This window comes from Microcebus murinus, chromosome 12 (assembly GCF_040939455.1).
Source record: "Microcebus murinus isolate Inina chromosome 12, M.murinus_Inina_mat1.0, whole genome shotgun sequence".
NCBI lineage: Eukaryota > Metazoa > Chordata > Mammalia > Primates > Cheirogaleidae > Microcebus > Microcebus murinus.
This window is the reverse complement of record NC_134115.1, coordinates 91,473,132-91,485,952: the sequence shown is the minus strand read 5'-3', so window position 1 is coordinate 91,485,952 and position 12,821 is coordinate 91,473,132. Positions and strand designations below refer to the sequence as shown.

Sequence of the window (12,821 nt, the reverse complement as noted above, 5' to 3'; positions counted from 1 at the left end):
CACTGCCGATAAGTTGCCAGCACTTTATGAACACCATGGACAAAGCTCTTGGGGCTGTGGCTGGCCAGGGAGAACAGGATTGTCACCACGTCACAGAAAGCTCCTCCCTCTGGGCGTGACCTCCCGGCTGGCACTTGGATGTCTGTGACCTGGCTGGGTCCCCTGAGCCTGTCCGTTTGCTCTTCCTGGCCCAAGATGTGGTCGCTGATTCCCCAGAGAGAGGCCCGAGCACGGTCGCGCCCCCGGGTGCCAGCCCTGCCCTGGAGGACATTCTGGGGGCTTCACTCTGATGTCCTGGTCGGGGAAAGTCCAGACCTGGGACCCGAGTGGACAGCAGGCCGCTGACCTCTGACAGCCTCGCTTGCGAATCCCCAAATTCACACACAGCATTGATGGCCCAGCTCCCTGTGAAATGCAGCCACCGCTGCTGCCCCGGGTGGTGTCCGGTGGGGCGCTCTCCCCTCGTAGAGCCTGTCCCTGCGCCCATCGGCCGCACCAGCAGCTACCAGCAGGCTGGTCTGGGAGGCATTTCCTCCCAGCTGCCTCCTCCAGCGTCACCCCACTCATCCATCGGGGCCTGCGGCACTCGGGAGATAGGGCAGACCTGCTCTGAGAAACGATGCCCGGAGCTTGGGCACTGAGCGCTGAGGCCCCGTCATGCAGGAAGTTCAGCGTCAAGCTGGGCCCCCAAGACCAGCCCGAGGCCCTCCAGCTGCCGGGCACTGAGCCAGCCAGGCCCACAGAGCTTATGTCTGGGAGTGCAAAGGGCTAAGGGGAAAGCCATTCGCAAGGGCCGGGCGCCCCAATCCGCCCTGCCCAGTGACAATGCTGGTGACACTGGGGTCTGGTGCCGAGTGCGGCTCGGCGAGGGGCAGGCCGGGAGGTGCGTTCTTGTGCCTGGACTGAGGCCTCCTCTCGTCCCTGTGCAGGGTGAAGACGGCTTTCCTGGATTTAAAGGAGACATGGGCATCAAGGGAGACCGGGTGAGGACGCCGGGTTCGGGACTCGGGCTGGGGACAAGCGGGTGGGCTCGGGAGAACTTAGTTCTCCCGGAGGGCAGAGCCAGCGCCCCGCGCTTTGTGGGTGCTCTATGCATAAGCGAAGGGTTATTTCGCAAAACAAGAGGAGCACTCCTTAGGGGGAGAGAGTTCTCCGCCTGCAGACAGATCAGAGCCTAAGAATCAGGAAGTTACTTCTCTTTTGCTTTATCGACGTGATGCACGTTCTCGCTGTGGGGTCCACGGTGGTTCTAGGGCTGCTCTCGGAAGCAGATGAGCAGAGCAGGGCCCAGGAGACACAGCGCCGGGCCGGGCTTTTAGAGACTGGGCCCTGGCGTGCTGGCAGCCTTGGCTGGCCCCGGGGCCCCCATTCCTTGTCGGGGTCCAGACCCCCACACACACCTGTAACTTGGGGAAGTTGGACCAGGCAGAATTTCAGCCCTTCTGTCTCTGAGTGCCTGTCACGCCCAGGCCACGGGGAAGCAGGGCCGTGGTCCATTTCCATACCTCCTGGGCTTTCAGAAGAAGAGAGCGACCTGCAGTCATTCTGCTCTATTTGGGGAAGTAGCAATTCAGAGCCACTATTGTTAACCAAAGTTATTTTAGCCAAGAGGCACTCAATTTAGAGAAGGTAATTGGGAAGTAGGAGTGTGTGCAGCCTTGAGAAAATAAATAGCAGGAAACCTCACGTCAGCCCCGCTCGGCGGAGCCCTGCAATTGCTGCGCAGTGGGCTCGTGTTGTGGGGTCGTGAGGAGCGGCTCAGCGGCCTCGCTGTGAGGCTGGGATGGCCGGTGGCTCTGACCACGGCGCCTGGGACCTGTCCCCTCATTCTCAGAATGGTGCTGGGGGTGGCTGTGGGGGTCTCCCTCACCTCCTCTTTTCTGACTTGCAGGGGGAGATCGGCCCGCCTGGTCCCAGAGGAGAAGATGGCCCCGAAGGCCCAAAAGGTCGTGGAGGCCCCAATGGCGACCCTGGTCCTCTGGGGCCCCCTGGGGAGAAGGTTCGTGTGCCGGACGCCGGACCCTGCCCGGAGGGTTCTTTGCCCCCTAGATGCTTTAGCTGGGCCCTTCCTTCCCCAGGCGTGGGGGTGGTTCCTGGACAGGCTCCTCCAGGCCCCCGGCCCTCCCTCCAGGGAACAGGGGTGGATGGACCACGCCTCTCTGGTCCTGAGTGGGGCTCTCTGAGCCCTCTGTTGGAGGAGTTCCTTCTTCTAGGCAGTCGCAAAGCTTGGGGGTCCACGCCCCGCTGCCCACACTGGGCCCCCAGTCCTTGTTGAGTTCCCACCTCCACACTGGGGGCGATAATAGTGTCCCCCACCATGTCCTGAAGGCACGGCAGCCTGCCATTTCCAGCTGCCAGAGGCTGCCTGGGGCCAGCAGCTGCCCACTCTCGTCCTGCCACCCTCAGTCCCGGCGGGAATGAGCACGTGGGGTGGCACACACCGCCCGCCCGGCCTGCGCCGCCGCTGGGACTCGTGCAGAAGGGCGACGACACACTCCCAGAGAGAGGCGCTCCCCTCCAGGGCGTTTGCCTCTAGCACATCTGCGTCCACAGTGGCGCCGGCCTCCTGTCCTGCTTCTCAGTCCCCGATCCGTGTCCCTTACTCCCCGGGGGCTTGGTGACCCTGTCCCAGAGAACAGGCAGGGCCTCTCTGTGATGCACGCCCTCCGACCTTGGGGACCGCCAGCCCCTGCCAGGACACTCGGGCTTTTCCCGTGCTCAGAGCAAACGACCCAGGGAATGCTACGCTCTCCATTAATGCCGCACTTCCTCCTCCCCAGGGAAAGCTCGGCGTCCCGGGGTTGCCCGGCTACCCAGGAAGACAAGGGCCCAAGGTAACTTGCGACCGTGCGAGGTGTCCCAGTAGACGCCGTAGGGATGCTCCGCTGCCCCTCCCCCCATCCCTGCACCTGCTCGTCCATCCTGCTGCCCGAGTGGCTTGTGTGATGGGGGGCGGGGAGGGGTGACACACGGTGCCTCTCAGGTGCCTGCGGGTTAATTTGCCGAGGTGCACGGAGGTGCCTGGGGGCCTGAGATGGGGCCAGAGCCTGCCTGGACTGGGCGGCACAGCCCTGCAGTCCTCTGCACCTGCCGCCCGGCTGGGGGCCTCTGTCCACACCCCAAACTCTCGCACTGGTCCCCTCTCGGCTCTGCTCGCTGGGGCCGTTTGAGGGCTGTTTGCTCATAATAGAGCATGAAAGGGAAGGGAAACCTTTCTTGTGTGGAATCATGTTCAGGTTTAAGTGAAACAGCTCCTCGAGGCTTTGGAAATCATTGAAAACGTTTTTGTTCAAATCCTGCATTTTATTATTCATGGTTCTTCCTTAAAAAGTAACCAGCTGCCTGCACTAGAGACATCATTAACAGCAGAAGCGCGGTCCGGTGGCTCAGATCTGCGTGGGCGCCCTAGGACGCCTCCTGTTAGCCGGCGCCCCTGGGTCTCACCCGAGGCCTTGTGCGCACGCGGGCGGGTGGCCGTGGGGCGGTGCGCCTCCGGGCATTTCCACGCCGGGCTGGGGAAACGCTCCTCCCGCCCTTCCCGTGGAATGCTGCTGTCCACGCTCTGTGTGGCCACGCACCCACGTGCAGGAGCGGCCGCGTGCTACAAACCAGGGGTTTTGTTCAGTGTTCCACAGCTGTGCGTTGTACGTGGCTGGGACGTGGCTGCTGACCACGGCACTGTCACCCTGATGTGGGTGAAGAGGAGCTGATGGGCGTGTTTTTTCCTCTTTAAATGCATGTCCCTTTGGGAGAGGAGAGGAGAGGAGACGTTTAAGAGAGATGGGAGGGTGGCGGCAGTCAAGTTCGGGCAGCTTTTTGGAAAGGGGTGGGCAGGACTTGGAAACCGCAGGTGTGTCCTCGGGCAGGACCGGAGGCAGCGGAGGGCTGGTGTGCACTCGACCCAGGTCCTGAGCTGAGCTCTGTGTCCCCTCCGCGGGGCTTTTCTGGGTCCAGTCTCCTGCCCCGGTTGGCGGGTGGGCATGCGTGTGGCGGGCTGAGCTCAGGCCCCCCGTGAGAAGCACGAGGTTTGCAAATCTGTGGGCTCTCGATGGACGCAGGCAGGAGTTCAGGTCAGATTTTAGGGTGTGGAGCCCCGCAGAGGGCAGAGGCCCGCCGAGGGCTGTAACCTGCGTTGTGGGCAGGTGGGCGGGCCTCAGACGCGGTCCCGGGTCCACCGTGGGGCTCTGCGCCTCTTCCCCCACGTGGGAGGTGTTTGGGTATGTGCCAGATCAAAGTCCTCAAGTTCACCTTTTGTCTGTGTGCACCTCGATTTCTAGAATGACATAGCTGCTAGAGGCTATAATCGAGGCACCAATTTGCATCCATTTCTGGCTCTGCAAGCCGCCCTGCCGTATTTAGCGGTATTGTGGGAAGACAACAAAGCGTGGCAGCAAGGCACAGCAAACACAGTGTCACAATGTGAGACCCACGTCCCAGCTCCAGTTAATCTTAGTAGTGCGTGTCCCCTTTTCCCCCGAAACACCTGCCAGCGCTTTGCAGACACGGTGTGAGGGGGAGGGTGGCGAGAAAGACTCACTTTGGGATTTTAGTTGTGAAGTCGGCAAAACGCTTGGGAGGTTATGACTTACTGAGCAGATGAGTGGGTGGGGGTGGGTGCCGGGTGGGCGGGTAGATAGATGGATGGGGAACTGGATGGGAGGGTGTGTGAGCAGGCCGGGGAGGTGGTGGGTGGGTGTTAGATAGGTGGGCGGGTGGCGCTGGGGTCAGAGGCCATGCGCTGTGACAGCCCCCTCCCCCAGGTGGCACGTGCCACGTGACCCATCTTCCGTCCCCACGTTCATGCCTCTGCCCCGACTCTCTTTCAGGGCTCCATTGGATTCCCTGGATTTCCTGGTGCCAACGGAGAGAAGGGCGGCAGGGTAAGGACAGCCCGGCCACTGCCCAGGTGGCTTGCGCGGGGCCTTGGCGGGTAGCGGCTGGTTCTCCAGGCAGTGACCTGCTCATGTCTCACCGTTTTGCTGCCAGCGCTGCGCTGCTGAGCCGCCAGCCGTGCGCGCGCGGGACCTTTGGCGCTAAGCGCAGGCCGCGCTCTGCAGGCTCGGGCGGGCGGTGACGGGGTGGGCAGGTGGAGGCCAGGGAGGGCGGCTGTTGAGAAAGTAGGGCTCTCTGCTAAGAGCCTCGATCCGGAAAGCTCTTCTAGGCCGTTAGTGCAAACCAGCTTCCTCCCTTTCTACCCAAGTGGACTTTCCCTCTAAGCTGCCTTAAGAGGGAAGAGAAAAGGAGTTTTCTTTTCTGTCTTTGCTTGTCCCACGGCCTCCCCCGGTCCTGACTCAGTCATTCCCCGTTCGCAAGTTGCCGCTGTCGAGAGCCCCCGCCCATGCGACACATTTGGTCACCCTCTGTTCTCCTCCGAGCGAGGTGCTGGGCAGCTGTGTCCTCCCCACTCCTGGAGTCCCTGCTGCCCAGGCCTGCCCGGGACGCTCCGTAACAAGGTCGCGGTGCCTGGGCGTGGCCAGTCGAGAAGACAGGAGAAACGTCTGCCGCGTCTGCGGCGGAAGAAAGCAGATGTTTCGTTAATTTTCGCGTGCAAATATTTATTTGAGGCCAAAGGACATTGCCATATAATTGAAGCGGTGGAACCGGAGTGCGTCGTTAAAAAGCAGCATAATTAGTTCATCGTTTATAAATGGCTCTATTAAACGCATTTCAAAATGGGAGGCTCCAGAAAGCGGTTCTGGTCCTGGCAGCAAATGCACGGAACGCGGTGCGAGGAAGCTTGTCAGGCGGCCTTGGGTGACACGGATCCGCTCGGGCCCTCTCGTTAGCGGCCGGATACGATCCAGGACGAGGAGCTGGGGGTGCCTTCCCTGCCCCCGCCCTGCAGGGAAACCGTGCGTTCCCAGCTGCTGCATCTTCGCTTTGGAGAAAAATAAATGCAGCGCATTTGTTTTCTGTGGTTCGGAAGATGCAAAACAACCACAGATAAAGGAGTCTAAATTCTATTAGCGGAGGGGCACGTGACTCTCGGATACAAGATTTATATATTAAATTGCAGGTTTCTCCATGGGCAGAGCCTGCTGAAAATTTAATGGCTAATATTCTTAACTGTAGCAAAAGTAAATTATGTATGAAAGGGGTTGACTTTCTTCTCTTTTCTTGCAATAATGATTTCCCTCCTGCTGAGGAGGGGAGACCGAGAGGGAGGGAGGGAGGGAGGGAGGAAGATGGGGACGGAGGGGTGAGGAGATGCTTTAAGGAGAGGGGCTTGGACGATGCTCGTAAAGGCCTGTCGGGCTGCAGGGACGGAACCGGGTTCTCAGGGGGCTGCAGGGTGGGCTTCCCTGCCCTGGTGAGGCACCTGCTACAATAAGGCTAAGGCGGGGGCCGGGAAGGCCTGTGTCCCTCCTGGCCTTGCCGGGACTCCGTCTCTACGTCACCCGGGCGAGGGCTGCCACCACGCAGTGCCAGGCACTTTGAGCGTGACTGATCCGCCCCTTCTCTGATTCTAGGGGATCCCCGGGAAGCCCGGACCGAGGGGGCAGCGAGGCCCGACGGTAACGTCCTGTTGTCTGTGGGAGCCGGGAGCACTGTGGGGAGCACTTCGGGGAGCGGGGACGGTGTCTCTGCGTCTGCGGACTTGAACTGACCTCTCTTCTCTCCCGCTGTCCAGGGTCCGAGGGGCGAGAGAGGCCCCCGGGGCATCACCGGGAAGCCTGGCCCCAAGGTATGTCCTGGTCTCCTCTGTAGTGGGCGGGACCGAGGTCACAGTGCTGCCACCGGAGACATGGAGCACCCTGGGGTGTCCGTGGCCTTGTTCATTAAAAAAAAAAAACACAGACTTTTTGGGGGTGTACTTAAGAAGGAGCTCGTCCCCTCCAGCAGCCTCTAGATGAGTCGGGTGACATTGGATCGAGGGGCCGAGGGTGACGCTCGCAGGACTGGGCTGCCCACGACGGCAGATCAGAGGCGGCCTTGCCAGGGCTGGTGTGGGGGGGCGTCCTGTTTCTTTTTTGCAAAGGGATTTGAAAGCTGCACGGAGATCTTTACCAGAAACCTAGAGAAAGGGCTTTCCGGCATGCCGGGCCCGGGCCTGCCGTGTGCGTGCTTCGTGAGCAGGTTGTCCCCCGGCATCCGGGCAGGGCTCCCAGTGGATTCCGGCTGAGGAGCCTGCCCCTGGGCACAGCGCCCGGCCCCCCAGAATCCACCGCCCAGACTCCCATAGCTGTTCTGCCATGAGCCCTGGGTGGGTCTCGCAGCCCGTGAGCCGATGCTCTCCCGTGAGGGCCTGGGCAGCCGCCGTCCCGTGGGGGCTCCTCCAGCAGATCCCTGTGCTCTGCCTTTGTGTGACTTCTTGCCGTGCCTCCTGGCTGGAGCACAGCCTTAGTCTGACTCGGAAGACTGTTCTGGAAATGTCAGGTCCCTGTTGCAGTCAGCTCATTGTCAGCTGTGCGTTGCAGACAGGGGCCGGGCCAGCGTTGGGAGCCGCTGGGGAGCGCTGGCGCCCTGCCCTTACCGAGGGCCGGGCGACCTTGGGAGTGCTCACCGCCAGCACCAGCCCGGAGGTCTCCCTGATCTTGGCTGGAGTCTTTGCATCCAAGTGATCATGATGATAAGCTTCCTCTCTCCCTCCCTCCCAAGGGCAACTCCGGAGGTGATGGCCCGGCCGGCCCTCCTGGTGAACGGGTAAGCTTCGTGAGCCTTGGGGACGTCTCCCAGGAGGCAGCTGGTGTCACTCGGCCCCTCTTCACGGCTGTCTGGGCTGGGCTGGGGAAGGGGGTGCAGCCAGACCCTGCTAAGGAGAGCAATTTCCTGTGGTCCTGGTTGGGGGGGTGGTCCCCGGGAACGATGAGAGACGCAGACCCCAGCCCCGGTCTTGGGGTTTGGGAGGTGGCCGAGATGACAGGAGGTGGCCCTATGGCATTGTCCTGTGGCCTGGCCCCCTCAGTACCCTGACTAGGCCCCCCCCTGTTTCTCTGTGGCTAGGGAGGGGCTGGGACAATGGAGGGAGGATTTGGGGGGCAGTGAGGAGCGATGCCCACGTGCAGAGAGCAGCCACGCGGGAAGACAACGGAGGGAGCTTCGGGGCCCCAACCTGCTGGGGGGAGGGAGGGTCTCTGTCCTCAACCTGGCCATTCTCTGTCCCCAGGGACCCAACGGACCCCAAGGACCCACGGGGTTTCCTGGACCAAAGGGCCCCCCGGTAAGTCGCGCACTTCCTCGCCGGGCGGGCACGGCGGAAGTTGGCATGTCCTGGGCATGCTTGTCTCTCCCAGGGGCAGCTCAGAGCTCCTCGAGGCGGGCAGGCGGGCAGAGGGGGGCAGGAGGAGAGCCTGGCGGGGCTGGCAGGAGGGCTGCCCACTGCCCTCTGTCGGCTCAGGAGGCCACAAGTCTGAAGTCACGGTGTCGGCGGGCCGGTCCCTTCTGTGGCTCCGGGCAGGGTCAGTGCTGTGCCCCCCAGGACACAGTCCACGTGCCCCTGTGGACACGTCACCCTGGTGGGCCTTCTCCTCCCTGTCTCTCTGTGTCTTCAAACCTCTCTCTCTATAAGGACGCCGGTTGCTGGGTTGGGGTCCACCTGGGGCCCACCCTAACCCTATATGACGTCATCTTGACTCGCTTACACTGGCAAAGGCCCTGCTTCAAATGAGGTCACAGTCACGGTTTCCGGGTTAGGTTTCATGGTTAGGACTTCAACGTTTCTTTTGGGGGCGCAATTCGGCTCACACCAGGGCCAGTGCCTTTCCCCTAAGAACCCTCTAAAAAGAAAAGACACCTGCCGGGTGGCCTGTCACCGAGTAGATGGTGGAGGGCGGTGGGTGGGGGCAGTTTGACTTTGGAGCTGGGCACAGGTGGGTCCCAGGACACCTGGGGACTCGACTGGCCCTTCGGCCTCCGCTTCTCCCCCGGAGACGAGGACGGTGACAGCGCGTCCCTCAGTGGGGTGGGGCAGGCGATACGTTGGCTCCTGGCACGGGCTCCTCCCTACTGCTCAGTTCAGCGGTCACCGTCACTGTGGCTGCTGGGCGGCTGCCTTTCCTGGGGGATGCTCCGGGAGCAAGAGCCAGGGAAGCGAGACTGACCGTTGCCGGGCGTGGATTAAATCCCGAAGGCAGGTGCTTCTCAGAACTGAGTGAAATGTCCTTGGTTCTTTCTACAGGGTCCCCCAGGCAAGGACGGGCTCCCAGGACACCCGGGACAGAGAGGCGAGACGGTGAGTGTCGTGGTGCCGGGTGCGTGGGCTGCCGCCCTTGCTGGCTGGTCTCCCACGTCCCTGCACGGGGTGGGGGGGCCTCAGTTCATGGAAAAATTGTCTTCCAAAAAAGTTGGGGACCACGGGTGGTGCACATGATGAGCATCTTTGCGATCACAGGCTCACCTTCGAGCTTGCCCATGCCTTTAGAAATGCACGTTTAGGCTGTATCCTCTGGACACTGAACGACCCCAACATTTCCAGCTGGGAGAAAAGGCATTTAGCAGAAACGTGATCCTTCCCTGGCCCTGTCCACCGTCTGGCATCCGGCTGGGCTCCCCTGAAAGCACGCCCTGCGAAAGGGTTTTGGCACACCTGTGCCCTTGGTCACACTGGCAGCCTGGGGGCACCGGGCTTTGAGTACCTCGGGACTTGTGCTAGGTGACGTTCTTGTCACCGTGCTGGGTTCCACACCTGTGTTTGCACCTGCGTCATCCGGTGTAAAGGATGCATCGTGCAGATGCACGCATGTCCCTCGGGGAGAGTCAGAGACGCAGCGGGGTGCGAGGGTCGCCCCTTTGTCTCTGCAGCCAGTTTCTTAGTGGCCAAAAGCCTACAGAACCCTCTCCCAGCATAAGTCAGCCTTCTCATGAAAACGGGCTCTGGAATGCCGTATTTAATATATTCTTGGTACCTGCTCTTTTGAAAAATCTCTTTTGCCTGTCTTTGGTTCATTGTGATGAAACCTCTTTTAATTATACCTTCACCCGTGTTCTGCGTGGCAGTGCCAACTGATAAATGGGGATTACCGTGCTCTTTTGTTTATAGAGAAAAATTAAAACATTTCTTCTGAGCTTTGCATATTTTTCTCTAATGCCTTTGCAAGGAGACAAGATAGAAAGTTTTGCATATTATATGCCTTTCTCCCTCTGAGTTACTCTGGAAAAGAGGCTGGTACAATAATTTAGCTCAGCAAGTTGTCTTTGCTCAGCAAGTTAGGTGTGTACTTCCCAGCCGCCTTCTGCCACCTCCGGCTGCCTCCTTGGGCACAGGGGTGCTGGGATGATGTCGGTGGACACCCCCATCTCTGAGACCGACCTGGGACATAAAGTTTCCTCCGTGGGCTCCTAGGGCGTTGATTTTTTTCTTTCTTCTGGAAATGAAAACGCGAGCGGCCCTTGCTTGTTTTGAATGTGAACCAAAAGCCTATTCTCAGAGAACAGCTGAGGACAGATTCCATCCTCAGCAGCTGTGGGTGGCTGTGGGCCAGAGGGAGGCCTTTCTCGTTTCCGTGGTTAACCCTGGCAGTGGCAAGACTTCACTGAGCCTCCTGCCTCCCCCAGGGCACTCTTCCCCTGGTCCGCTGAGCAGGGGGTCCAACCTGTCCGCCACCCCTTCTTTCTGACCCTGTAAATGCAAGCTACAGAGAATACCGCATTAAAAATGATCGTTACTAGCCTGCTGTACACAGCTGAGCTGGGCTTAAAGGAAACAGCCCTCCTAGAATCTGCAGAGAAGCTGAATCTGCCATCGGCTCACGCGCACGCAGCAGCCGAGTGTGGACTCCCAAGCCCTTGGATGCTAGCTGTCAGCACAGGCCGGCCGCTTCTCCCACGTTCCAGTCCTCGCTGTGGCTGCAGAGCCAGCCACTTCCTTCTCCAGAGTCTAGAGCTTCCCTCCAAGGCCTCCAGGCAGAACATCTGCATGTCCCCGCAAGTATCAGGTGGCACCTGCAGGTGGCATCTCATTTGACACCTGCCGTGCTCTACAGACAGCCCAGAAATTACTCTCACGTTGCCTACGGTTCTCGCTCTTTCTCCTTTGAAAGAGAGCGCAAAAGCACAGCAGACGCCCAACACCAGGCCAGGATTGCTGCACACACATGACCGTGCAGAGATGAGACGCTCCTGTTGCATCGAGCTAAAAATAATGCAGCCAGGCTGCCGGGTGTGAGGCAGCCAGTCCTTGCTCCTGCCCGTTCCAAGTGCACGCAGAGGAACATGCTGGTAAAATCACCTGGCGTGCGTCAGAGGCATTCAATGACAAAAGCAGGCATGTCCCGCAAAGCCACTAATGAGAAACAGCCCAGAGGTAGCTCCCAAGTCTAGGAACGGCACCGCGTGTGCTTGGAAAACGAGCGCTTTAGTGACGCGCAAAGATGAGCGATTGTAGCACAGAAATGGCGGCCGAGGATCCGCTGGTGAGACCAGCTGCCTGGCTTCATTAGCTTCGCGAAATGAGCGCAAAGCTGGGCCCCCCCAAATAAATCTGGGACATCCGCTGTTTGGGGACGGGGTGGGGTTGGGGGGGCGGCGTGGTCCCCTCCTGCAGTCTCAGTGTGTGACTCTCTCTCCTCAGGGCTTCCAAGGCAAGACCGGCCCTCCGGGTCCCCCAGGTGTGGTTGGCCCTCAGGTGAGCTACCTCATCCCTCGACCCTGGGTCCTCTGCACCCCCCACCTGCACAGGAGGGCTGTGGCTCAGGTGTCAGCCCCCCCACGGTTCTGGGGATGCATGTGCTGAGACAGAACGCTAAGTTGTTAACACGGGAGGGTCGCCCCGCGCAGACACCGCACTGGGGGGAGAGAGAGTGAGTGGAGCATCCAACGCGCACCGAGGACCCAGCAGGCAGAGCACACACACCTGCCTGCGGCTCGTGGTCCCGTCGGGGCCAGGCCGGGGCTGGGCTCGGGCGCGGGGCCTTCGCCCCAGGACAGACCCCAGCCGTGTCCACTTGTCCTTGCTGTGGGCGTCCGTCCAGGGCAGCCGGACTCTCCTGCCACCGGATCCTGCCAGGGCCCCGGGCCCGAGGGTCTGACCACCGGAGGTCAATGGGAGGAGTGGCTCAGCGCAGGGCTGATGGCCTTAGGAGGCCACACAGGGGGGAAGCCGTCGACTTGCTTCTTGCAAAGGGCAACCCTAATGTATCGATAAGTAAGATATGGACCCGCTGCGGCCCAGGCACTGAAGGGCACGCGGCTCTCGCCCCAGTATGGCTCCCACCCCCAGCCTTTCCCAAGGCCGATTCAGCCGTCCTGGCTGCAGCCCCGGAGTGCAGGCCCTGCCCTGCCTCCCGGAAGGTGCCGGGCAGGGGGATGGAAGGGCGGGGCCAGGATTTGCTTTGGTCTTCTGGGTTTTGCCAGAGCACTATGCTGGTTTGGTGGCCTGCAGAGGGCCCTTTGCCTGCCCTCTGTCCTGAGATTTGGGGAAGAGAAGGTCACCTTCTTGAAACCGTTTTGTGGCTGACGCTCGTTTCCCCCTAGGGTCCCACAGGAGAAACGGGCCCCATGGGGGAGCGTGGCCACCCTGGGCCCCCCGGCCCCCCGGGTGAACAGGGGCTCCCAGGCCTTGCTGGAAAAGAAGGGACGAAGGTGAGTTTCTGGAACATTCTGTGTCAAGTCTGGGCTTTTCCTAAGGAGTCATTTTGGGGACTTTATCTCTGCTTTCTCGTGTTCTTTTCTGATAAATGAGTAAAATCCTCAAACAAACGCTCTTTGCGCCAGTTTGCTCTAAAGCCCCGAGTCCAGCTCACCATTTCTTGATTTGCACAAGCATTTGAGCCGCCCGCACAGCGCTGGGTGTGAGACGGGCCTCAGGGGCCAAAACCACCCTCGCCCTCTGCCAGCTGCTCTTCCCCAGCCGCCAGCCCCACTCCCAGAAACAGTGGCACACT

The 12,821-nt window shown here is 60.7% G+C and overlaps 1 protein-coding gene across 2 annotated transcripts in view; it reads left to right on the top strand.

Moving 5' to 3' along the window:
• COL5A1 (collagen type V alpha 1 chain) overlaps nt 1-12,821 on the top strand; it is a 159,478-nt gene that overhangs the window by 109,655 nt on the left and 37,002 nt on the right. For both annotated transcript variants that reach the window (XM_012782112.2, XM_012782111.2), the window contains exons 29-39: nt 930-983; nt 1,892-1,999; nt 2,781-2,834; nt 4,827-4,880; nt 6,471-6,515; nt 6,632-6,685; nt 7,600-7,644; nt 8,108-8,161; nt 9,119-9,172; nt 11,510-11,563; nt 12,412-12,519. In XM_012782112.2, the coding sequence (XP_012637566.2) occupies nt 930-983; nt 1,892-1,999; nt 2,781-2,834; nt 4,827-4,880; nt 6,471-6,515; nt 6,632-6,685; nt 7,600-7,644; nt 8,108-8,161; nt 9,119-9,172; nt 11,510-11,563; nt 12,412-12,519 (684 nt within the window). The remainder of the gene's footprint in view (nt 1-929; nt 984-1,891; nt 2,000-2,780; nt 2,835-4,826; nt 4,881-6,470; nt 6,516-6,631; nt 6,686-7,599; nt 7,645-8,107; nt 8,162-9,118; nt 9,173-11,509; nt 11,564-12,411; nt 12,520-12,821) is intronic.